General features: G+C 36.5%; 1 protein-coding gene across 8 annotated transcripts in view; it reads right to left on the minus strand.

The window, feature by feature from the left end:
• The window catches only part of Rhogef2 (Rho guanine nucleotide exchange factor 2), a 250,749-nt gene that overhangs the window by 208,692 nt on the left and 15,389 nt on the right, over nucleotides 1-26,668 (minus strand). For all 8 annotated transcript variants that reach the window (XR_011734124.1, XM_071791544.1, XM_071791539.1 and 5 more), the window contains 2 exons: nucleotides 16,272-16,552; nucleotides 9,146-9,370 (listed from right to left, as the gene is read on the minus strand). Coding sequence is in view for 7 of the 8 variants with exons in the window: in XM_071791544.1 (XP_071647645.1) it covers nucleotides 9,146-9,370; nucleotides 16,272-16,552 (506 nt within the window). In the remaining variant the exon portion in view is untranslated. The remainder of the gene's footprint in view (nucleotides 1-9,145; nucleotides 9,371-16,271; nucleotides 16,553-26,668) is intronic.

Genomic DNA, 26,668 nt, shown 5'->3' on the forward strand with positions numbered 1-26,668 from the left:
AATTTTCTTATGCTTACACATTATGCGTTGTGCAGAAGTGTGTGCTCCCCGCTTAAGGATATTGAAACACAAATGAAGTCGTTTAAAAAAAAAAACGACTCCCGGGCGAAGCCCGGGTAACCAGCTAGTATTTTATATAGTTTATTTGATAATGAAATATATCGTTTAACATTCTGTATTTATTTTGTTCCTTTTTAATTACGTACTTCTAATTTTATAATGAGAATATATTAGCAAGACTGCTTGCGTAAGTATATATACGTGGCCTGTTTGAAATGTAATGAAACTGAATTTTTTTTATCAACAACTAGTAATATTCCAAAACGAGACTGCAGTAGATCGAGAGCTACATTCATACTCTATCTTCAGTTAAAATTTTTAATTTAATAACATTAATATATGTAATTCTACAATCATTTGTATAACTGTATATTTGAGTAACGCGTCACGAAAATGAACATAAGAAAATCAAGCAGCGTTATGCGACCAAATTCTGTGTCAAACTCCAGGACAATGAAATGGAAACATTTAAGAAGTTGAAACAGACTTACAGAGATCAAGTTCTATCTCGGGCACAAGGCATTTTTAGATAACGGTGAACGTGTGAAGATAAATTCCGTTCTGGACCACCAATGACATAAACACGTTGGTGATTCAAATTTAATGTAATTGCTCATCAATCATTCTCACTGTCAACATTTTAAATGTTTCTCTGTCACGTTATCCTGAAATTTGACACAGAATACTGTTGACGGAAGGAAGCCTGTTTTTTTATGCATAATTATTAGTAGATATTTATTAATTTGGCTTCCTCATAGAGAAAGCTTTATGAGCAAAATAAAATATTGCGTAAGCAATGTGCAAACGTATAATTTGCATACTTAAAAATTGTGAGAAAGTAATGTTCAAATTTATAATTTGCATACTTAAAAATTATGAGAAAGCAATGTGCAAGTTTCTACTTGCCCACTTAAAAACTATGAGAAAGCAATGTGCAAGTTTCTACTTGCACACTTAAAAACTATGAAGAAGCAATGTGCAAGTTTCTACTTGCACACTTTTTTTATTGTGATAAGCTTTATTGCGACTAATATCTGTTATACTAATATCTGTTACACCATCTTATGTCCCCCTTGAAACCATACAACTTTTATCTGAAACATTTTTCTCAATAACGCTTAGTTTTCCAAAAAATGCTTGATACGGGCGCGCTGATGCACCATGTATACTTGAAGTATACACTCTAAATACTTCCGTTTAGGCTGGAATTGACTAAATATTACTTTCAAGGGTATAAGGAAGTGATTCCAGCCATTTTGGCCCAATTTTAAAGGGGTGCCGAAAACAGGCCTTAGGGACCCTCCTCCTTTTAAAGACGTATATATGAAATAGGGGTAAAAAATACTGAAGAATATAACAGACGTGGAACAATTAATACTAAATTGTCCAAAAACATCAATTTTTAAAAAGTCTCAAGCGGTTGAGATTTGTATAGTCTTTAAAGGTTGAAATTTTACAATATTGGCAATTTTTTAATTCTATTATATTCTTCAGTAGTAAATGAGAACAAAACCAAGATCTTACTGTCATCCACCTCACAACGAAGAGCGCACAACTTAGGACAGAACCTAACAATTGAAGACCATACGTTGGAGGTCGTGCATGACTTTTGTGTACCTGGGGTCATCGGTTAACACGCAGAACTGTGTAACTGATGAGATAAAGATACGGATAGTTTTGGCAAACAGATGCTATTTTGGACTGCGTAAGCATCTAAGAAACAGTAACCTAACCAGGAGAACAAAGATCAAGATCTATAAAACGCTCATACTACCGGTATTCACATACGGACAGGACATGTAGCGAGATTTGGGGACGGCAACATCCGGAAGCGTACTCTCAACGGGGAGCCAGGTGGCAGGAGAAGACCAGGAAAGCCAAGGCTACGTTAGGAGGATGGAGTCGTGCGTGACGCAAAGAAGATCGGCGTTAGAAACTGGCATAATGTGGCGCAGAACGGGGATATGTGGCGTGAAAAATTAAAAGAGGCCGAGACCCGCATTGGGTTGTAGCGCAACTGATGATGATGATGATGATGATGATATTCTTCAGACTTTTCTACCCCTATTTCATGTATATGTCTTTAAGATTTGGTTAATCAGGGGGCCTATTACGTATCTTTTCACGAGGTGAAAATGCGAAAAGGGAACAGATTTACTAGATTTCGACCAATGAAATCGTAGATACTCGAGTGACGTCTCTCACTTGTCGCATTTTCACCTCGTGACAAGATACGTAATAGGCCCCCAGTTCTTGAGTTATAGAAATTTCGGTAAATTTGGCATATACATACATACACTCATACACACAAATTAGTAGTAGAAGTGAAGTTTTACAATCGATACAATGTCAAATCGATGTTGACTTTGGGAGTTCAGGCTACATGGTCCATATATGGACTTCGCATATGGACTTTTAATCGCATATAAAGTTGAGTCTAATCAACCAAATCTTAAAGACGTATATATGAAATAGGGGTACAAAAAACTGAAGACTATAATAGAATTATAAATAGCCCGATATCTCAAAATTGGCGGAAGTTAGAGCAACCACAAACATTTCTAAAAAATTCAAAATTTTATAAAGAAAAAACCCTTTTACCAATTATCACCAAATTCAATACCAACCTTCTTTTAATGATACTCTATATAAAATTACACGTATAACTTATACATGTAACTTTTAAGCAGAAATCGGTAACTCCTTCACCGATCCTCGCAAAATTCAAAACAACCTTCCTTTAATGATACTTTATATATATTGTTCCTGTGTCGGGGATTGAAGAGTTACTTAAAGTTTTCAACAGTTATCACGCGAGATTGAAATTTATATTCGAAATAGAAAAGAATGGTTCTTTGTCTTTTCTCGACACAACGGTGATTCGAGAAGGGAGCGTGTTGCTTACGAATTGGTACCGAAAACCTATTTTTTCAAAGCGATACATAAATTATTTTTCGAATCACCCTCTTAAATACAAAATGAATATTATACGTAATCTTGTTGACCGTGCTATTCTTTTATCGGACGTGCGTTTTCATAAGTCTAATTTAACTGAAGTAAGAAAGATTCTTTTAAACAATTGTTATCCAATACAATTAATTAACAAATATATTAATATCCGACTTAACGAGTTACAGACGCGTCACGATGATAGTAATGGTTCTAGCGGTGACAGTGTGGCCTGTGATCCTCAGAAATTTATCACCATACCGTATGTTAAGGGTCTCAGTGACAGTGTTGGCCGTACAATGCGCGATGCAAAATTCAGGGTTCTCCTTACCATTCCGAAGAAATTAGATTGCATTATTCGAAGGGGAAAGGACAGGCTACAGTATCTTAAACAAACTGAGTTGATATATAAGATTGATTGTGCAAATTGTAATGCTGCATATGTGGGCCAAACAAAGAGACACCTAGAGACACGCATAAAAAAACATTTCTGTGATATTAGGAAGAATAGTGACAATCATTCGGTGGTTAGTAAGCACCGTCTTACGCACAACCACGACTTTAATTGGCAACAACCGAAAATTTTGTATAAAGAGAGACAATTCAAGAAACGAGAAATCTCAGAAATGTTTTTTATTAAAAAATGTAATAGCGCAATTAATCTGCAAAAAGACACAGAAAACTTGCCCGCGAATTACAACCGCGTGATTGGTGTCACCTAGTGCCCTTTTGTTCTTCTCGTTTCCTTCTGTGAACACATCTAGTTATTATTGTATCGGTCATTTTAGTATGACTTCGACCGTCACGCTGTACGGATGTGTTCGCAGATATGGCTTACGATGTGTTTTCTCGTCCCACACCGTTCTGTTCTTATATATTTTTTGACGCACAGAATATGTGTACTTTCAGTTAAATTATTTGGATAAAGTGGCGGAATATATTTTATTATTTGGAAAACTTCTCTATTGTGATAAAAATTAATTAACAAGTCAACGATACCGAAAATAAGTTGGCGCTGGAAGTTCATATTTTTTAAATAATCAATAGCTTAAACAATTGAAATAATTGATTTGCTTTAATTGCTTCTTCGGAATCAAGAATTGCTCCCCTCTTAAAATTAATATTTTTTAAAATATTTACAAAAAACGTAAAATTTATAATTGTCACTCAAAAACATATTTCTAATAACTTTGTGCAACTAAATCCAGCATAAAATGATTGCTCCTTATTGCTCCATTATTACTTTAATAATTTATTGTATATTGAAAAATTAACAAATCAATTATTTCAAGTGACAACGCAGCCACCTATTGATGGCTGCCTATTGTAACTACCATGAAGAATAGAGATAAGAAGACCGAACTACGTTCTGACATGCGACGAAAACCGAGGCCCGGTAATAGTACCTATAGGTGGCATTGCAATCACAAGATACCCTCTAAAGATACCCGAGGCTTAAGGAAGAGGAGAGCACGAGAGGAGAGATTGCAGGCTGGAAACGTGTACGTGTGAGTGTGCCGTAAACGTGTACGTATGAGTCTCGTGAGACGAAAGCGCAACCTTGCGGAGCATTAGTATACTACTACTTGGCTCGGCATTCGGTCGCATGTTTTGACAATTTTTCCATGTCAGTTCGGCCTCCTATATATCTCAAAGAGTTTAACCCTTTAACCAATATTGATTTTGGTAGAATAATTGTTCCTCGCTTGCTCTTTTGGAATATTCAATCGCTCCATTCGTATAATTAATTTTGTATAATACTTTATTGAAAAATTAACAAATTAAAGGCCGAATGCATTATGCGTTACGCAAAAATTTGTGCTCCGGTCTTTAATTTGTTAATTTTTCGTTAAGTTTTCGTTAAAAACGCTAAAGTATCGTACAAAATTAATTATACAAATGGAGCGATTGAATATCCCAATAGAGCAATCGAGGAACAATTATTCTACTAAAAATCAATATTGGTTAAAGAGTTAAACTCTTTAAGATACAGTTATAAACAATAAAGTTGTTATATTACATTTAAATATTTCCGCCGTTGGCTGTCAAGCCATATGTAGGTAATTACAATAGGCAGCCATCAATAGGTGGCTGCGTCGTGACTTGAAATAATTAATTTGTTAATTTTTCAATAAAAACGCAATAAATTATTAAAGTAATAATGAAGCAACAAGGAGCAATCAAGAAACAATCATTTTATGCTGAATTTAGTTGCACAAAGTTATTAGAAATATATGTTTTTGAGTGATAATTATAAATTTTACGCTTTTTGTAAATATTAAGGTGATCCTTTCGTGAGAACAAGTATTAGATAAGTACCTAAATTTGATATATGTTAAATATACAGTAATAAGGAGCATGTGTACGAAAAATCAAGTAAGGTTACCGACACTTTACAAGAAATAAGTCATTCTAAATATGCGTTCGCGGAGCGTGCCATTGTCATTCTATCCTTGTTTACATCTAACGAACGAGAAAGATAAAATGATGCAAATCGCCACGGCCGAGGTTTTCAACGAATAATACATGTACTTAGCGATCAGATGAATACATTATTCATGTCTTAAAATATTCCCTGAAGTTTCCGGATTTCGTACATACCTTGAAAGTAAGGGCTTGCCGAATGTTTTGCTCTGATATATAAGGTTAAATAAGTAGTGGATCCAATCACATATTACTTTACTCGTACTGTCATGCTTGACCTAACCTAAATCGAGTCCAACCGCACTACTATTGTGATATTTTTTAAATTAGTAAATAATTAAATATGATTAAATCGTGCGTGTAAAATCATGTTATATTATTATAATTATTTGGATGTTGTGTAATGTTTGTCAATATGTTTGTTTTCAATTACCTCATGACGGACTGTTACTTGACTAGCTGGGTCCGCGAAAAGACCACCTTAAAAAAAATATTAATTTGAAAAGGGGAGCAATTCTTGATTTTAAAGGAGCAATTAAGGAGCAATTGTTTGAGCTATTGTTTATTAAAAAATATGAACCTCCAGCACCAACTTATTTGGCGGCGGACGAATCATTGCGCTACCCGCTGCCCCCTCACTTAAACGTGCCAAGAGGGACGCCCGCGGGGTTTTAGCCGGTAAAAATCCGGCACTCCCCTCGTCTTTTCCCGGAGGCGAGGGGGTCTTCCCCTTCTTTTGAAGAGGCTACCGGGCAAATCGGGCTTCGGCCTGAGATCCCAGTAGTAGATTTCCCCGCGTTAAAAAAAAAGCACCAACTTATTTCCGGTATCGTTTAGTTGTTAATTAATTTTTATTAGAATAGAGTAGTTTTTCAAATAATAAAATATATTTCAATACTTTATCCAAATGATTCTGGAGCGATTAAATGAGAAAAAATGTTTTAGACAATATGTCTGCTATACACTTAAATGATTTTAATTAATTTTCAATTATTGTATGGTTTTCCAAATTCTAAAAAGTTTTTTCCAAATTTCTCCAAATGATTTTCAAACGATTGAAAAAGATAATTATAAATAAATTTTTAATTAGTTTGTAAACCATACGTCGGTACCGTATTGACCTCTGACAAGAGGCAGGAGCCATTTATTAGAACATCCTTTTTCAATTTGCATTAGTGCGCAGAGCAACCGTTCTGAATTACTAAAGCGCTTCATGCGCATTGACAAAACGGAACGATTTCGAAGCGCTGCGCAACAGTAATGCAGTCTATGCGTTTCATGCACAACTCGGAACGGACCCGTTAAGGTGGTTCATGCATTTAAGTCAAATGTAGTTAGCCCGGAAAATGTGATATGAAATGAAAGATTAACGTTCCTAGAGTGTGTCTGTAAAATTTCGGATTTTTTAACCGATTAGTTCCGGAGATATATGTCCGTAAACTTTGCCAATTTAACGCGGAGGAGTAGCTCCTCTTGCGAAAAACGAGGCTAAAGCGCTTATGCTGCAAAAATTACAATACTTCAAAAATAGATGAACGAACTAAAAACTAACGAAACGATGCAATAAACATTTTGCAAGATACTGGACGAAGCCCGAGTTCATTGACCGAACCATATAATAATAAATCGTAATTTTTGATTGACTAAATCGACAACACGGAACTGACGGCTGGACTCGAGCGGCATTAGCGGCAGCTTGGCAACGTCGCATGTGTCAGCTGATGAGTATAGCGCATATCTCAAAACATTCGTTTACCATGTTCTGGACGCTGAATAAAGCAAAGGGTAAAATAAAAATATTCGTCCATTTCTGAAAAGAATTAAAATTAGGTTGCATCAAGATCTGCAATACTGAATAAATACAAAATGTTATAAAAAATGTCCAAATAATTTTAACATGCATCATTTATTCGTTGCCGCGCTGCTGTTGTACATATATTCACACGGCTCACAACTCTAGTAAAAGATGTGACTTTTGTCTCAATATTTTAATTACGTAGAGGTCGTATAACATTAAAGATGTCATAAATAATAAATCTAATTATATGCTGATTTTTACGGACAAAAATTACACTTATTTATCACTAATAAAAATAGTTGCCTATTTGACTTGCAAGTACTGCATGAACCACCTTAATAGATGTTCTATGGACGGAGACCTGCGCAAAACGGACGAGTATTGGAAGGCATAAATGATTAATATATATATGTCGAAATAGTTCACGCATACACTTTCCACGCGAAACGAGGTGCCACATGGGTTCGTGGCTTACTTTACAAGCTCGTTTATATATATACATAATGAATTAGATAGTGCTCGTAATTAATTAGTGTTTATTGTGTGTATTAATTTTACAGCGGATACATTCTACACATAATACGAAAGAAAGCATCAATTCTTTCGTTAAAAGTAATTTTTTTTTTAAATTTCGCCAAGTAGTGAATGTAATGTTTTTCCACAATGCCAAATCGAGGTATTGCTCCATGGGAAAGACGTCCGTGAGAAAACCAAGTGCCAGCTAAAGCACTTTTTCCAAACGTACAAACAACTCGTCGCTTTTTCTTCTCGCAGTGTTCGACATAATACGTGTTTCAACATTTGAAACAATTCATCATCAAAATTAAATGTAGAAAATCATGTAGAAACATGATGGCCTTTCAGCGTCTACACCAAAACTAAATATGTTGGAAGATTGTATTTCTTCAAAAGACTGTGTTTATGTTCTGTATTTACACTTTTCACGCAAGACGAGTTGTCACGAATTCGTGGCGTGCTTTACGAGCTCGTTTAAGTAGAGGTGGTATTAAACAAGATAAGTTAGTCGATCATCTATGTGAAAAGATTTGAAGGAGACCCATTTTCTATATTATTAGATGACAAAATATGTGTATTCAGAAAATTAATAGAGAATATATAATGTTTCATTATGTATATACATAAACGAGCTTGTAAACCACGCCACGAACCCATGTGGCACCTCGTTTCGCGTGGAAAGTGTATGCGTGATGCGTGAACTATTTCGACATATATATTAGTCATTTATGCCTTCCACGACTCAAACGAGCTGCTATATTTTCCAAACTTTTTTGTTAATAACTTTTTAACGAATAACGACCGCCGGCTAAAACCTTCTGAAGGTCACTGAGGAGGGTGACCTTGACAACATATGTCAAGGTCAAGGTCATTGGCGAGTGCGGTGTTAATATGCATAATTACCCAAATCATATAAAGCTGTGCAAAAATGCAAATTAATTACTTGCTGAAGTAGAAAAACATTTCTATTTCTAACAAGATTAATTTCTTGATCTACATTAATTATAGATTACTGTCCGCATTTAATTTAATTGGCGATCAATTTATCAAGTACCACAAAGTAAAAATGCACTTTCGGTGGTTCTTTTCTTTAAAACTATCTCCGTACAATCTATTGCAATAACAAAAAATATCACAAAAATCAATAAACAGTTATAAAAAAATTACATCTTAATTGCTTCAATACTTTTCTCGAAAAAAAAATTCTTGAAAGACATCCGACCTAACAAAATAGAATACCCCTTTAACAATATAAATTATTGTTATTAGATATAACATATAAATTCTCAGATGTGTTAGGTGATAAATAAAAGGTTCTGATAATGTATGTACCAGATCAATTATTTAAAAAAATGTAGTGTACAAAGAAATATATAGAAAAAGGATAAATATGCAGACCTGTTCGTTCGTTGTGCTAATCGCTGCAAGCTGTTCCTGCAAGGTGCGTACTCTTCTCTCAGCACCCGCCAGCTCTGCTTGCACGGCCGTGACATTGGTGTTGCCACTACCGGTACCAGCTTTTGCCAACTCGCTCCGTAATTTGTCTACATAACTTTGTTCCTTTTCCAACATAAGCTGAAATGTATGAACTCTCTGCGTTTCTAGCTGCCGCTTCTTCTCGAGCTGAAAAAATAAGAGCAATGTTTTTGAGACTCAACCAGAATTACTTATCATCTTTTTAATTACACATTCGGTAATACAATTCGATAAAAGATAATTTTGTATATAACTTTCCAGCGTTAAAAATTTTGTTACTAATCGCCATTTGGTACGCAATAAAAAAAAGAAGTTTATAATAAATGACACTATTACACAACACAGCAGGAAATGAAAAATTTTGCACGCTTAGATTAGATACTCGAGGTTACTAAAATGCTACAACTTGCAACGTCCTCATTATTCGGTGCTCTATGAGAGACCTTTATTTATCTATAAAGAGGCTACTTTTGATTGGTCGGCCATTTTTCTTCAAAAACAAGAGAAAGAAAGAGAAAGAGATATAAGAGAGAAAGAGAAAGCAATATGAATGTATATCGCTTTCTCTTTCTTCCTTATATCCTTTTCTCTCGCAGGATTTTGAAGAAATCGCCTGATGGCCAGTCTCTGATTATAGGGTCTATCTCTAATACGTATAATAATGTTACGTAGCCTTAAAAGCCTGATCTACAATATGCTCTTTGGTTCTTGTTTTGTGTTTTGTCTTTTGTTCTTTGTTTCTTGTATTTTTGTCACATGAAGTTGAATGGAGCCAAGGAACATCGCCATATAACCTCAATTAACGTTAACGTTACGCTAGTGCAGTTCATAGAGCTCACTATCGCTATCACGCTATTGGCTCTATAAACAGTGTTGGTAAGCGTTCTGCGTTTGCGTTTATAACCCTACACGGAAAAAATTTTGCGATTGTTGCAGCGCAAACCGCAGATGAGTTTCGCGTTCACGATTAGAAACAAATGCTTTCTTTTTTTGGGACAGCTGCTCTCCCAAACTGCGACGACTGCGATCTGAAACCGTTGGTAATGCAGTTGGTAATTTGCATTACCAACGTTTTCAGATCGCAGTCGTCGCAAGTTTGGGAGAGCAGCTGTCCCAAAAAAAGAAAGCATTTGTTTCTAATCGTGAACGCGAAACTCATCTGCGGTTTGCGCTGCAACAATCGCAATTGCGTCAGCAACTGCCCCGAAATTTTTTCCGTGTAATAGCGTCTCCCCGAACGCACGAGGTTCGGCGTGAGTCGCCATACGAGACGGAAGTGTGTCTTGTGCGCTTGGCTTATCTTGTTTTGAGCATTGTTCTTTTTGGTCGTGCGCATAGTAGTGTGTCGATCCGGGGGGTGTTCATAAATATTAATTTTGCCTGCCCCCCTCTCGGAAGGGGAACGATTATTTATCGCCATCAGAACCTTGAATATGGCGGAACGAAATAACACGCAGTTCGTGTGTGATAGCCCTCACACCTCTGACGATAAGATACATAACACGTCAAATAAGAAAATGAGACGTAGTATCTCTGAACAAGAGTTTGAAGCAATCACCAAAGACCTTAAGAAAGAGAAGAATACTTCGGAGACGGATTGGAACCTAGCAAGAAACCGAAGACATCACTCCTCTAAAAAACAGAGGGACGAGAAAGTGAATAGAAGACGTAATGTAGTCTTCAACGCAGGTGATCCTACCCCGAGGATATGGAAGTGGACGTAGGACATGCCGATAATAGTAAAGATGCTCAGAGCCACGAACTTTTGATAAACCAAGCGTCCCTGAACAGTAGTAAGGATAATATTGACGACGTTGCCTGTGCGACGAATCAACGTAGTAATAATGAAAAAACGGCGAGCCGAAGTGGATCACGTGATGCCGGCGTGAATAACAGTCCGCCCGATACGCTCCCTGACAGGTAAATTTATGTTGTATGTGGTACTGAGTTGAAAAAATTTTCAACATGCGACCCCGCTAGAAACCCAGCAATTTGTTAGGTTCGACGAGGATTTCCGAGGTAAAGCAAAAATCACTTTGAAGCTCCCTCCCGATCAGACCTCTACCAAAAAAGATAAGACGTTAATTAAAATATGGATGGTTCTCTCGGAACCACCAAATTTGTCCAATATCGGTCGTTATGACAAACCATTTTTCGGCTGAGCCAGTTTTTAAGACGTATATTGACGCTACGAATGCCTTGGATAAAATTGAAAAGCTTCCGGATCCAAAAAACGTGAAAGCTTTATTAGAACAATGCTCGGTCATTTGTAAAGGCGTTATATCGGCGTGGTCCTCGTCGCGTCCTGAGCTATGGTCGGTACGTCAGGATAGATCTAACATTATCAAGCTTGAACGTATGTACCGACGTAAGTGGGATAATATGGATAAGAAATCGGTCTTATTGGGGACGGATAATATCATTATCACCCTAAAGGACGAGAGTACCTGTGATTTAAAAATTTTTACCAACGGTGTTGGTCTTAAGGGGCGAGTCAGATATGTAGATCCAGTCGTGATTATTATAAACAGTCTGATTTGCGTGCTGGCGAAATCTTGAAGGAAAAAAGAGGTATTCTCGTGTCCGCTGCCCGAAACGGGGCCGCTTGGTCACGGGCTATGAGTGGCGGGGCTATTGCGGACGAGGCGGGTGAAGAGCCGAGCTCCGCTCGCACTGATTCTGCGCGGTCTAACGACTAGATTCTCGTCAGGGAGGCGATCGCTAGAATTTTGCAATTGTTACAAAGAATCCCGGAGGCCCGGGATATTTTATTAAACGCTATTGACGGTACGAATGACTACGGTCGGACAAAGGGTAAGTCTCTTTCGATACATCTAGTGATACTAAAGATTATAGGAGAAGCGTATCAAGAGTCCGCGAAGAGGAGGGAATGGAGAGACGTAATATGGATGATAGGTTTAACGATTCTTTAAGGGGCTTTCCCGAGATAAGAAGTAATGAGAGGTCTCACACACCTCTCTTTGTATTAAATTTCAAGCTTTTATTCTGGAATTGTCGTGGCTATAAAAGCAATAAGAACGAGCTCTCCAAGCATACATTGGACTATGATATCATTGTCCTCACAGAAACCAAATGTTCTGGCAATAACCGAGTCTACTTTTCAGGATACAAAACTCTGCACAGCCAAAATCTGCTAAGAAGCGGCGGAGTTACGGTGTCGATTCGGTCTCACATTGAGTTTAAAATTATGCGTAACACTAACATCCTTCCTTTTGGTTATGATACAGTGGGTATCAGAACAAAAAATTTTAACCGCAACTTGAACATTATAGTGGTATACAGACATTTACAGGAATCTATCGTCCCGCGGGATCTCCGGTCTTTGTGCGATTTGGCTGGAAACAGCGAGGACACCATTATCCTGGGTGACCTGAACGCCCATAATACTGTTTAAAATTGTGATTTTACCAATGGTAATGGTGAGATATTGTTCAATACTATGAACAATAAAAAATTTTTTTGTGTCAATGTCGACACGAAGTCCAGAGTGGGCTTTCGTGGTCAGCGGGATTCCAACCTGGATCTATTATTTGGAACCAAAGGTGTCATAAATAGAATTGACTATCAGCAGCTGGAGAAAACTTGGGGCAGCGATCACTACCCTATTTCTTTTTCATTTGATTATCAGGAGCAGATCTACAGAAAAGTTATAAACAAAATTAAAAAAAAAAAAAAAAAAAAACGATCTGGTCACAGTTTCGCGTCTTGGTGGATGGAGATATTAAAGCCACGTTGCTCCCGTTTGGTCAAACGTACTTCGGACATCCGGGCATCTATGTGCGTAGGTGAATATACTTTGGCGGCTTTTTTGGACGTTTCGTCAGCGTACGATAACGTGGCGTACCGCATCATGGTGGACAAATTGAAGGCACTCAATTGCCCTACAGGTATACGTAAATTTATCAATAAATGGCTTTACCTGAGAACGGTACAATTCACGAGAATTTGTTGATCGTCTTGTCTTCAAAAGGCTCCCGTTTCAGGGTGCCGTTCTGAGTCCAGCAATTATTCTCTATTCACTGAAGGTCTGTGTTCTGATTTACCAGAGGGTATGAAAGCCATAGAGTTTGCTGATGACATTGAACTTTATGTATCCGGCCCTAATCGGCGGCGTAATCGGCTTCTCCTTCAACGTGCAGTTAATCAGATCGCCGAAAAATTGAGTAAGATCGGTCTGGATGTTGAACCGAAAAAGACGGTTCTTGTGGAATTCTCAAAATGCGGCGGCTTGGACAGAACTCTGAGTATGCAGGTTCAGAATTGTGTAGTATTTAACATCAGGGAGGGAAAATTCCTTGGAATCTGGCTGGATAACGGCCTCAAGTTTTATCGCCAGGTTCAAGAAGTGAGAGGAAAGGTTAATAGAGCAAATTCCGTTTTGAAATATTTATGTAAGGTTTCGAAGGGCATAAAGGTTAACACGGCTCTTATCGTGTACAAGAGTCTGGTGAGATCTATAACTGCGTACGGCAATTTTGTATATTATCCCAGGGAAAGTGCTTATCCGCTCAAGCTGGAAAGAACTCAATATATGGGTATTCGCACGGCTTTGGGATACAAAAACAGCACCCTAATGTTATCGTTGCGGAAGCCAAGGTGAGACTGATTAGAGATCGGGCCGAGATGCTTGCTAGGAATTTCGTCGGCAAGACTATTGCATACAACGACATTGGCTTGTGTCACAAGCTGCAACGACTCTACGAAAGGGGAAACTTTGCCCCTTATCGTCAGCCAACGTAAAAATTGTCCCTACTGTCTCTTGTTTGGAAGAAATACATCCCATTCAGGGTAGGAATAGGTCAACCTAGAAAATTCGAAATTTTTCAAGGGTCTTTCAATGCACACACATACAAGGCTGTGGTTGACACCTCAATTGAAGAATTTAGAAAGACTAATAACAAGTACTCTGACGAGGTACTCATCCGTGATGTAATTTTTAAATATAACGTAAGACCTTCGTCGGAGATTATTTTTACAGAGGGTCATATAATGAGTCAAATTGCGCTACTGGCGGTAGTATCGTTATTAGTGACCAAGAAATCGCATATAAAAGGCTTCCTAAAGTGTGCTCATCCTTCACCGCTGAGGCGCTCGCCATTAAGTCCTCTTTGGAATTGATGGTCCTTCAGAGGGACCACAGAGACAGACATATTATGATTTTGTCTGACTGTAAGTCGGCTCTTGAGGCTATACGCAACAATCATTTAAATGTACATAAGAATCGCTACATTACGGAGGCTAGACTTCATCTGTATAGTTTGGAGAGGAACTACGATAGAAGAGTCGTACTCGTCTGGATCCCGGCTCACGTTGGTATCGCTGGGAATGAAATGGCCGATGGTCTTGCTAAGGAGGCTGCGCGTGAGAAGGGTGACTCTGGAATCGAGGTGCCCGTCGGGGACCTGATGGCATATGCCAGGAAAGAGACATGGGATTCTACTCAGGAATCACCAATCAGAGATTCCGAATATAAGGGTATCTTCTATTTTGAGAATTTCTACGACAAACAGGCACTGAGGCCTTGGTTCTGTAAAATTAACGCTGAGAGATATTTCGTGACTCTTATCAATAGATTGAAAGCCAACCATTACAACCTCGGAGTTTCCTTAAAGAGAAAGGGCTATGTGGATGAAGAAAGGTGCGAATGTGGCTACGAGCGTGAGAATTTGGATCACATTTTGTAACGATGTAGTAGATATAATGATTTGAGGGTGAATATGGATGAAGAGCTCAGAACGGAGGGATATGTTGCGGAGATAAATACACACAATTATCTTATTAAGAGAAGAGATTGGAATATAATATATATAGTTTTTAAATTTTTAAAAAAGATCGGCAAAGTTATATAAGGTGTTGTGTATCAAGTTTTGAGTTGTTTATTTTGGGCTTAATTTTGTGTCAGTTTACCCAATCGGGTATAAGGCACAGTAATCTCCCTCACCCAGAGGAAACTTTCAAACCCCCCCCCTCCCCGAACGCACCTAGTGACAAATTCTGTCGATTGTCGGTAAAATAGTGCGTAAGGAGGCAGAGAAGCAACAAGCAAAGAGCAGGAAACAGAAAGCAAAGAGCACATTGTAGATTAGCCTTTCTTTAGAAGTATATACAGCAAACAGTTGGCTGCTTTTTTGATAAAATCACTTTCTTTTATAACGAGTTAAATTCTAATTACTTTAAAACATTCTTATCCATAATTTTCAAAAAAGAATTTTTTCAGATAATTAGTTGTAGAGATTATCTCAGTCTGCTCTTCGTAAAAAAGACCAACTCAAAAAATCCTGTAAAAAATATTATCAGCCAACGATAGTAACTAGAAAATTTTTTCCAACGCCACTTTCTTCTTCAAATAAGCGGTATTTTCGAAAAAAAATAAGTTACACGCACTGCAAATTGCAATGATTAAAAATTATTTTTTAGTTGGATCTTTTTGACATTCAAGTCGAGTAGTTTCACATGCAAGTATTTTCCGTGTTGCAAAAATATATAAGAAGAGAAAAATATAAATTATATATTTTTTTAAATGTCCACTATCCGCACACTATTGCTTTTGAGAATTTTAGAACTTTTATACATAGTTTAATTTATCTTTAAATAAGTTTTAATTTTGTTATTAAAAAATTATAGAATTCTTAGAAATAATAGTAAATGGCACAGTCATTTTGAAAAATAAATTTCCAAAAAATATGGAATATGGATATATTCTACATTTAAAGTTTAAGGGATTCACTCAAAAATGAAAAAGACAATTTTTGTGATTTTTTTCTCATAAACAAAAAATCTAGAAACTTGTAATTTTGTATATGTATTTGTTACTATGTTATTATTTTCAATTCTATCACGTTTAATATAAAAATAACTAATATTTATTAAATATTAATTTCTAAATCATGCGGTTCTTATGTGAATTAAAATATTTGTACACGCTCCTAATCGCCTACGCTTTGGTTTCATTCCTGATCTTGCTGCATAAGAAGCAGAAGCGCAGAAAAACAAAGGACAATTAATACATTTTACACTTTATATTTACGTCAACTGGTTGCGGGCCCGTAATTCGAGTGTTACACGGAGCACCGCCCGCCGGTGCGGTGGACGCTCGATGAAGAGAGGTCGTCGGTTGCGAGGGAGACATGTTTCCGGCCGCCGACAGACTGACCGGACGTTGATGCTGCTGACTCGTAGCGCCGACTACCCCGACTTGCAGACCAGAGGTTGTTGTTGCTGTGGTCACTGTTGCTATCGCTGCTACTGCTGCCGCGTTGCTCGACGTCACTGGTTTCTGCTGCACCGTCAGTACTACTTGCGTTGATGCTGCAACAAAGTTCAAAGAAAGGATTTATTTGAAACAATCAAAATATCAATTTTTTGTATTTTAGAAAATAAAGTAGTGTAGGGATCAAAATAGTCCATCCAATATACGACCGTTACATCTTCGGTATTCGGTGTTATTATTGTTTGTGGACAAAAGGTCGATTCCGAAGCGAGCGGCACGACCTAACCGATCGCGCGAGACACGGGGAGTCGAGCGTTAACCAAGAACGAAGACGGACGGAAATAGCCCGAAGTCTCCATAGTAAATAATCTGTCATCCGAGACAGCGATCACCAAAATAAAATTCTTGTTCTCAACTTTCGGCTATCCAATCCACCTGGTGACCGACAACGGCACTGCTTTTACGAGCAAAAAATTCAAAAATTTTTGCATAACAATTGACGCGAGACAGTTTTACACCACCGCACTTGTCGGCCACCAACGGTGCAGCCGAACGTTTTGTCACCTTCAAATCACACATAAAGCGCATCGTGAAAAGCGGGCATACCCTCGACTATGCAGTAAACTTATTCTTGATAGACTATCATACCACGCCGCATAAATGGCGATTTTTTGCGTGACTCTGGTATAAGGAACCAAAGGGTAGCAAACTGCACCAGAACTAATAGCAACTACCGATAGCAACTTTGGTATATGTACCAAACCATACCAAACGATCGCCAAAAGTCGCCTAAAACGGGATGAGTGACGCAGGCTAAACTCCTACTAGGCCAAGATATACAAAACCGTTTCTCACTGCTAAGACCAAGTCCATTGGAAGAAGTTAAGCGCGAACAAGACAAAAAAAATCACGGAGGGAAGAGAAGCGTTTTTCAAATCGGACAAAAATGTATGGTATGTGATCATCGCCTAGAAAGTAAAAAGTGGGTCCCGGCAATAATTATAAGCGAATCGGTACCGAACACAACTACATCGTAGAGGTAGAAGAAATGAAATAAAAGCTTCATGTAAACCAAACCTAATTCAACCCAAGTGACATGTATTTCAAAGAAAGATATGAAAAATCTTTAAACTGCGCCAATTTCAAAGAGAATATATATATTGTTTTGAAAAATAATTGTGTAACTACTTTTTTTACAAGTTTTTACAAGCAACCAAGTTTTTTACAAGAAAAATTTATTTTATTTTGATTAAATATTTTTATTTTATACTGTTACCTGTTTAATTATTTGTGATTAAAATAATTCTTTGTAATATTATTATTTTGTTAAGGAGAATTAAGAATCTATTACCACTTGGGTTGGAATAGGAAGACCCTTGAATGGGAACACAAAGATATGTACCACTTGGGTTTTATTTTTTAAAAGTAGTTGCACAACAATTATTTTTCAAAACAATATATATATTCTCTTTGCAATTGGCGCAATTTAAAGATTTCACATCTTTCTTTGAAATACATATAACTTAGGTTAAATTAGGTAATATTGTGATATAATAATTTTGTTAAGGAAAAGTAAAGCTACTACCATTAAGTTAGATTTTTGGATTTACAGCATTGCATTACCTTTTTTACCTTTTTTGAAAAAGGTAATTTTGTACTGATATCACGCGTTTTGTAGTATAAAGCAGGAATCGACAAAAAATTTTCATTTTTTATTTTTTAATTACTCACAAAATTAGCAATAACAACAAATTCAATTTTTATTGAATTAGCAAATTAGTAATTAGTCAAAAAATTACTAATTACGCAAAAATTAATCATATTTAGATAAAAGTGAATTACGCATTATTTAAAAAATTGGTAATTCGTAAAAGAAAAATTTCTAGTTACGTCAAAATAAGTATAGTATTTAGGTAAAAATAAATTAACTTTTTTTTCAAATTGGTAATTAGTAGAAATAAATTTTTTAAATATTATTAAAATAATTATAGTTTGTCAAAAATAAATTACTACTTATTTGAAAATTAATAATTTTCAAATTTTGTGTATTTTGTAAAAAAGATCCTCAAAAAGAAAATTATCACTTATTCCGTTTGTTTATAATTAATATTTAAAATATCACAATGTCGGTAAGTAAAGAAATAATAGATTATGGATATATATTTCGCTTCTTATTATTAGATCGTATGTTATTTACAACTTCATTCAATTATATATTTAAAAATTATAATCTTTGTTAAAGCAGAAAATAGTAGAAAGCATAAATACAGAGTATTCTCTGCTTTTTTTAACTGAAATCACAAACTGTTGTCTGTTTTAATTGTGATCCTTTAAATTTTTATCCCAAAACATTTTTTCGAATATTTGGGCCACCTATTCGCATTACCAATCACATACCTTTAACTGCAAGCAAGAACTATTATTAATTTGTTCTATCTATATCTATACTATTATTATAAAGCAACAGAGTTTGTAGCCTTTTTTTTGTTCGCTATGATCTCGAAAACCAATGGGCCAAATTTTTACTAAAAGTATATGAAATAAGGGTAGAATTTTCCGGGGAGTGTTATAGAGTGTAGTTTTTTGTTACCGATTTTCTGGAAACCGGTTTTTTTAACTTTTCTAATTTTTAGAGAAATGCCCGAATTTTAAAGAATTGTATATAAAACAGGTAGAATTTTCCGGGAAGTGCCATAAAGTGTATTTTGTTACCGATCTTTTTGGAAACCGGTATCAGAAGTTTTTCGAATTTTTCGGAAAATATTTGATTGAATTTTAAAGAATTGTATATAAAACAGGGGTAAAATTTCCCGGGGAGTGCTGTAAACTGTATAGTTTTTCGTTACTGATCTTTTTGGGAATCGATATCTTTTTGGAAATCGGTTATGAAATTTTTCTATACTATCTTTACTATATTATAATAAAGAGACAGAGTTTGTACCCTTTTTTTTGTTTGCTATGATCTCGAAAACCATTTGACCAAATTTTTACCAAAAGTATATAAAATAGGAGTAGAATTTTTCGGGAAGTGTTATAGAGTGTACAGTTTTTCGTTACCAATCTTTTTTTCAATTTTTCGGGAAATAATTGACCGAATCTTCCTGTGATGTTATTTTTTGACCCGGTATTTATTATTTTTAAGTAGAGACTAAATAAGTTGTTAAATTCATATGTTAAATATTAATCAATTAATCAATATCGAAAGTCGCTTTCGGGAAATAATTGACCGAATCTTCCTATAATGTTATTTTTTGACCCGGTATTTATTCTTTTTGAGTAGAGACTAAATAGCAAAATAGCAAAAGCTACGCGTATGAGAGCCATGCATATGAGGTCGCGAGCGAAGCCGCGGGGCATGCTAGTTAAATATAATATATCAATCAGATACTATGTTGAAGTTGTAAATAGCATAGTACTGTAGAAAGCAAGATCCCGAGATATGCGTTCGCGCGCCTTTAATCGATTTATCCAACTATCGCGAGCGTGCGATTAATAAAAAGGAACGCATCGCTAGGATCAACGCGTGTGGCTAAATTAGAGTCAGAAGTAGTTCGGCTTTGAATTTTTAAAGACGTCGCGTATTTCTCTTACAGTACGATCTAATTAAAGTAAGAAGCGAAATACATATCCCTAAATTATCGTTTCAATTATCATTTCCTTAAGGCCGGTTTTCACACGCAATGATTAGTGACGCCAATCCATGCCAGTCGACTAACGCCAGTAAAAACTTGTAAACACTTGATACTACAAACTGGCGCTAGTAATGTGGCGTTTACTGGCGGTTATTGGCCAAACCATATAACCTCAAAATTTGAAATTATATGCTTGCTATCATTTACTGTGTGTTTAATAAATGTTAAGTATTTTCCATATTATACGCCAATCACTGTGTAAATACTTGTGAGTTTGCTAGTCGGTTCTGGCGCCAATGAATTCCAGTCAGTTGGCGCCACTAATCATTGCGTGTAAAAACCGGCCTTTACTTACTAACATCATAATATTTTAAATATTAATTATAGAAACAAACAAGGGGAGACGGCTGGTCTAGTGGGTAAAGCGCCAGATTTGTAATCCGGAGCAGGTTGCAATAGCCGGGTTCGAATCCCGATAGGCCACTGAGAATTTTCTCAAGAATTTTCTCAAGAAAAACGCTGCCCCCACCCATCTAGCGGAGAAAAGGTATCTCCCTTGATGGAAACTGGGCTCCGTCTTTCGGAAGAGACGTTAAACCTTTGTCCAAAGGATTAAAGTGAGAGGAAAAGGGTAGCATTGTGGAGGTTTGGGTAACGTTCCTAAGAAAAAACGCCTTGCAAACCCTGCAGGAATAAGCAATAAAGATAGTTTAGTTTACAGAAACAAACAAAGAATCCCCAGCAAACGCAAAAGGATTAAAAGATATTGAAATTTTTTAATACTTTTGAATCCCTTTTTTGGCGGAATTAGATGAAATTAGATGGGATTCGAAATGAGATGGTCCAATCCCATGGAATCCAAAAAAGAAAAATTTCAATTCCATCCAATCCTATGGAATCCGTAAAGGTTATAAAATTGCATGGCATTAGATGGTTTAGAAAACGTCTCGCGCCTCCGTTGGGCGACCAAGCGCCGTTGTTCGTCGGTGAGCTTTTGTGTATGTCTAAGGGCATTACACGCACTACTGCCGACGGGCAATTAGCCCGAAAATGAGATTTGTAAGATCTGTCAGGCACCGTAGGGGGTCCCTTTACATAGCGGTCGAGACGAAACTTTGAACTCGAGAAGATGCCCCGGCGATGCGACGCCTAGCGGCGTCGACGCGAACTGCCGGTAATGCAGATACCGCGCGGGCGTGTACTATTGGTGGCGCGTACCGCCACAGAGTTCAACACGGACACTTTTCAATCCCTATCCTGGCATTCAATGGTATTCATTTTATTGTCAGAATAGACGGAATTCAATGGAATTCAATACGGAAATTTTTAATTCCTAGTTTGGCATTCAATGGTATTCATTTCATTAACGGAATCAATGGTATTCAATGGAATTCATCACGAAACTTTCCAATCCCTAACCTGGCATTCAGTGGTATTCATTTCGTTAACGGAATCAATGGTATTCAATGGAATTCATCACGAAACTTTCCAATCCCTAACCTGGCATTCAGTGGTATAATATTTTTGTGTCGGAATTGGATGGGATTCAAAAAAGACAAATTCTTTCCAAAATAAGGAATTCCATGATATTGAAACTATTTCAATCCCTTTTTTGGACAGAATGGAATTCGGAAAGTCCTTAATTGAATTCCTGGCAATCCCGTTTTAATTCTTTTCAATCTTTTTTCGTTTGCTGGGTCTTTTTTACTACACAAAATTTGAAAATTTCAAAGAAATCGGAGAGGGTGCTGTTATACTACATATTTACCAAAATTTATTTTATTATTGCTAATTTCGTGAAAAATTAATATTTCCAGACATCAAGGTATAAAATCAACGTCTATCATAATAATAGACTTGATTCAACTAATATTTTAGCATAATTTGCCTATAATACGAATTGCGCTACAGATCACTTTCTCGTTCTCTTTAACTTTTACAAGACAGCATATATATGTACGTACGTGTGCAACTTTGGATATACCTTCCTTCTTAAAGATCGCCTCGGCGTCAGCTTCCTGCGGTCAATGTATGTTATTGATCACTATCACTATTGGACATCTGTCACGACTGTCACTATTCATTTCTAGGTTATAACTACTGAGTGCGTTAAGCGCTAAGCGCACACGTACATACATATATTAAAAACTCATACGTCTGCGTAATAAATAATATACAAATATACACCGTACACTCTCTCGCTTGCTCACTCTCTCAATTCACTCTCATTGTCTCACTCATTCTATCACTTTCTCGCTCCCTCACTCTCTTAGTCGCTACACACTACACACGCAATGATTAGTGACGCCAACTGACTGGCATTCATTGGCGCCAGCAACCGACTGATAAACTCACAAGTGTTTACACAGTGATTGGCGTGTAATATGAAAAATATTTAACATTTATTAAACACACAGTAAATGACAGCAAGCATATAACCTCAAATTTTGAGGTTATATGCTTTGGCCAATAATCGCCAGTAAACGCCACATTACTAGCGCCAGTTTGTATCAAGTTTACACTTGTATTTTTACTGACGTTAGTCGATTGGCGCCACTAATCATTGCGTGTGTAAACTCCCCTTTACGCTCTCAATGCATCTGCTGGGCGCCAGCAAACTCTTACGTCAGAAAATGCAACCGTATAAGAAAATCATGTATTTAGGACATACTAAAAACTCGTGCGTTCGCATAAATGTACGATAGTGTCTCGCGCTGCACGTGTACTTGGCGCGAGACACTACCGTATCTCTTGATGTTAGAATGTAGCCAAGCATTAAACAAAGTTCTTAGCACTAGTTCTTAAGGATGATCGAGTCCGATCCCTGAGAATTAAAAAAATATCAGAAATTGATTCATCGATGAGCATGTTCTTTTAAGACTTCCTACAGCTTCCATAAAAATTTGAAATTAATTAGGGCGCTCAATATCGCGATTTTAATTTAAGGTGGTTTATTCGCGACTATGTGAGACAAAATAAACCTCATTTTAAAACTTCTAATTTCATACACTTTCATAGTCGACTAAATTCATTAATGAATTTCTCAAAATGATTGTATATCACAAATCGAATAAATAATCAATAATAAAAAAGAGGCGAATGAAAATAGTCCAATTTTCTTAGCGTAGTACAGAAGAGCTTCAGATGTGGCAACGTCGCAACATTCATGTAAACAAATGGTTGCACGTGTATCGTTCGGAGCAATAAACTTAGAGGTTAATTTTATTTAAGTGCAACATTTACTTTTATATCATGAACGAACAACCGCGTTTTAACCTATGCAACTCGCGTTATGAATTCAAAGCGCGACGTTGCCACATATCCGAAGTTTGTGATCACAGTGAGGAATGGACTGAAATCGATGTCTTTTAACTAATTTTGTGAACATTCTATACGGTTGAGATTGTTGGCTTTGGTACCATATGATTCGGAAGACACTCCTCTGTTTTTATTCTAATTTTCAACCTGATCTGTCTTTTCTATAATTTACTACCATCAATTTATCTCAAAATTACGGTCTCTCACGCGTCGTCCGCCATAAACGCAATGCTTAAGATAGGGAAAAAAGCATATTTTTAGACAATAATATCTCGGAAACTACACGGTCAATCCATTTCAAATTTAGCATGAAGATTCGTCAGTTGCTTAATTACTTTTACTGAAAAAACTGCATCGATCTGTTTTCATAGGTTATATGGACATACCACCTTAACACGTGTTCTTATGGGAAACTACATTCTTTTCATTAAACCAGTTAAATACACTAATAACCAGGTTGTAGACCTTGATCAATTTTTTTTAAGGGTATAGTATATTAATCAAAGAAAAACTTATTAAAATTTCAGAACTTTTAGGACGTTTGTTTTCGAGAAATTAATTAAAGTATCACGAAATTCGGCTATTCTCAAGAAGTATCAATCAAGCATTGGCGTAAGAGCGGCAACGTCGCAAACAACTGATCTCTCTATCTCAGTCTCTCGCTTCATATTCTCTATCATTTCTTCACATTCTGTGAGTATCGAGTTAACCTTCAAGGTTTTTTAAAAACATTATCTCATCCGAGGATAAACTAAAATATTCCCTTAAAAACATTATTAGATATACACATTTTGATTGAACGGCATCGTAAAAGGTGATAAAATAAATAACACAACCAACAACTACATAACCTGAACTGTCAAATTCTGCTTTGATAATCAGTAAATGGTTAGGTTAGGTTATTTTACGCGAGGCTTGCCAACGTATTTTTTTTTTTTTCTAAAGTTACATATGCAGAGCATTTTCACTTCCAAAAGTTAGCCAAAGAAAAATAGAATATTCGCAAATTCAGCCAAAAAAATGGCTCAGCAATCAAAAATACTTTTCCAGATGATCATTTTTGGCCCTGGCTACCATCTGATACATTTTCAAGCCTTTCGATGAGTTTTGAACAAAGATATTCCGGAATTTTTAATTTCAATTACTTTTGTCTACGATTGTACGACTCAAACATCGTTAATACTAGTCAACATCGAGTCTTATTATCTTTTTTTTTTTCTTAATTTTTTTAGCAAAAGGGGTAAAATGTGTTTTCACGGATTCCTCAATATCTCTTAGGCCCGATATCGACTTGGTTTTTGCTTACAAAAATTACCCGTATAAATGCTTAAAAACATAATTCATGATTTTGCCCTAAAGGAGTAAATCTAGATTCGGGGAAATTATAGAATCTTCACATACCATAGCGAAGCACGGATATATCAAGCTAGTTATGTATAAAAATAAAATTTTATTTAAGCTTAGGAAACTTATATATAAAATCTGTCTTTCTTTTTATAAATAACATTTTCAGTTAAAAAAAAAATTATATGGTACTAACGTTATATGGCAGCATAAAATTGTTACCATTTCAACTCATCAGAATATTTTTTTCGAGTATTTTTCAATACCTAAAAGAATTTTCATTTCTGTTTATACAGGGTGTTTGATATAAAAGTAACCACCCGAATACGGGGGGTAGATTGGGTCAAACTGAACAGAAAAGTCTCGTACCATTTTGCAAAATTCGCAATAGTTAACGAGTTATTAAATAAAACGTCTGAGCGAATGAGCGCACAAGGAGCGATAAAGGCGGGCCTCGGCGGCTGGCTGGGCTGGCACGGTGCCCGGCGCGCGGCGTGCGGTGGGGGTCGAGAGACGAGTGGCGAGCGGGGCGCGGCGCGGCGCGGCGAACGTCGAGCGACAGATGTTATACACCGCGGCGAAAAGTATTAGAGCCAGCCCATACTAAACTTACAATAATTCCTTCGCGTAAACAGGATTTTGTAGTAACTTACAATAATTTACTCCGCGTAAACGAGTGAATTATCGTAAGTTACTACAGAAGTAAGCGCGCTCGCGTAAACGTAGTAACAGGTAGCACACGTATTGCATAGGCATTGCCGTAGGGTCTTACGCCTTAGATTAGTTTAGCTTGAATTATGTGTAATAGAAACATTTAATTTTAGTAAATTTAATTATTTTGCATGTCAAAGTTTACGAGGTTTACCAAGCTTCACTTTAACTTTTGTTTATGTTAGAATAACTTTAATGGTGCGTGTCCACCTGCGAGTAAAACTCTCGAGAGTAGCTCTCGAGATTGATTCTCGCAAATGGACACATTCCTGGAGAGTACCTAACGGAGAATGAATCGCAGCTCTCGGCGAGCGAACTTTTATCAAGACCTACTCGCAAATCGACAGGACGTTATTTACTCTCGGAGATCAGCTCGCCAAGCTCGAACGCTGTTCGTATTTTGAGAGCTACATGTTGAGAGTAAAAACCGAGATGGCAAAAGTTTGTTCCTTTGCTGACACAAAGGAACTTATTGAATAATGCGGAAATCATGAACTATTGTAGAATACTACTGTGACAGAAATAAAAAAATTTTAAAATTTTTATGTTCTGCGAATAAAGTGCGAAAAAAATTCATAATTTAAAGAATTAGATAAGAATATTTTTAATACATTTTCTAATTACTTGGTCAATAATTAGTTACACTTTAGTTTTACATACTTTGCACGTTTTAGTTACAGTGCTGAAATTAAATACATTTAATTTTACATCGCGAATTAAGTACATTTAAAAAAAAAAAAATTATTAAATATTTACATGTAAAAATCTAACATCAAGGTATTTCGCAAACTGAAAATTAAATAATAATATCGCACTATGTATTCCACTTCACAATTTGTAAGTCTGTGGAAACTTTTAATTGTTGGGAGTCTTCAATCTTAAGCTCTCTAATTAGAGCAGATCCGGCACCTGCAATCAATCCATTGATCGACCCAGAAGGTCTTTTTGTTGTTATTTAACACTCTTTTTTCTTTTAAAATAATGCTATCCACTATAGCAGCCGCAAGTTTTTTTCGTTTACGCGACATTATGATGTCACCACTCTCAGACATCGACTAAAAAAATACGTAAGTGGACACGGTTTTGAGAGAACTCTCCGAAAGAATACTCTCTGGATTCTCACGAGATGCTCGCGAGAGTACAATGTCAGAAAAATTATTCTCAAATGGACAGTGTCAGAATCAATCTCGAGAGCTACTCTCGACAGTT

Source organism: Temnothorax longispinosus, chromosome 10, assembly GCF_030848805.1.
Source record: "Temnothorax longispinosus isolate EJ_2023e chromosome 10, Tlon_JGU_v1, whole genome shotgun sequence".
NCBI classification, from domain to species: Eukaryota; Metazoa; Arthropoda; class Insecta; order Hymenoptera; family Formicidae; genus Temnothorax; species Temnothorax longispinosus.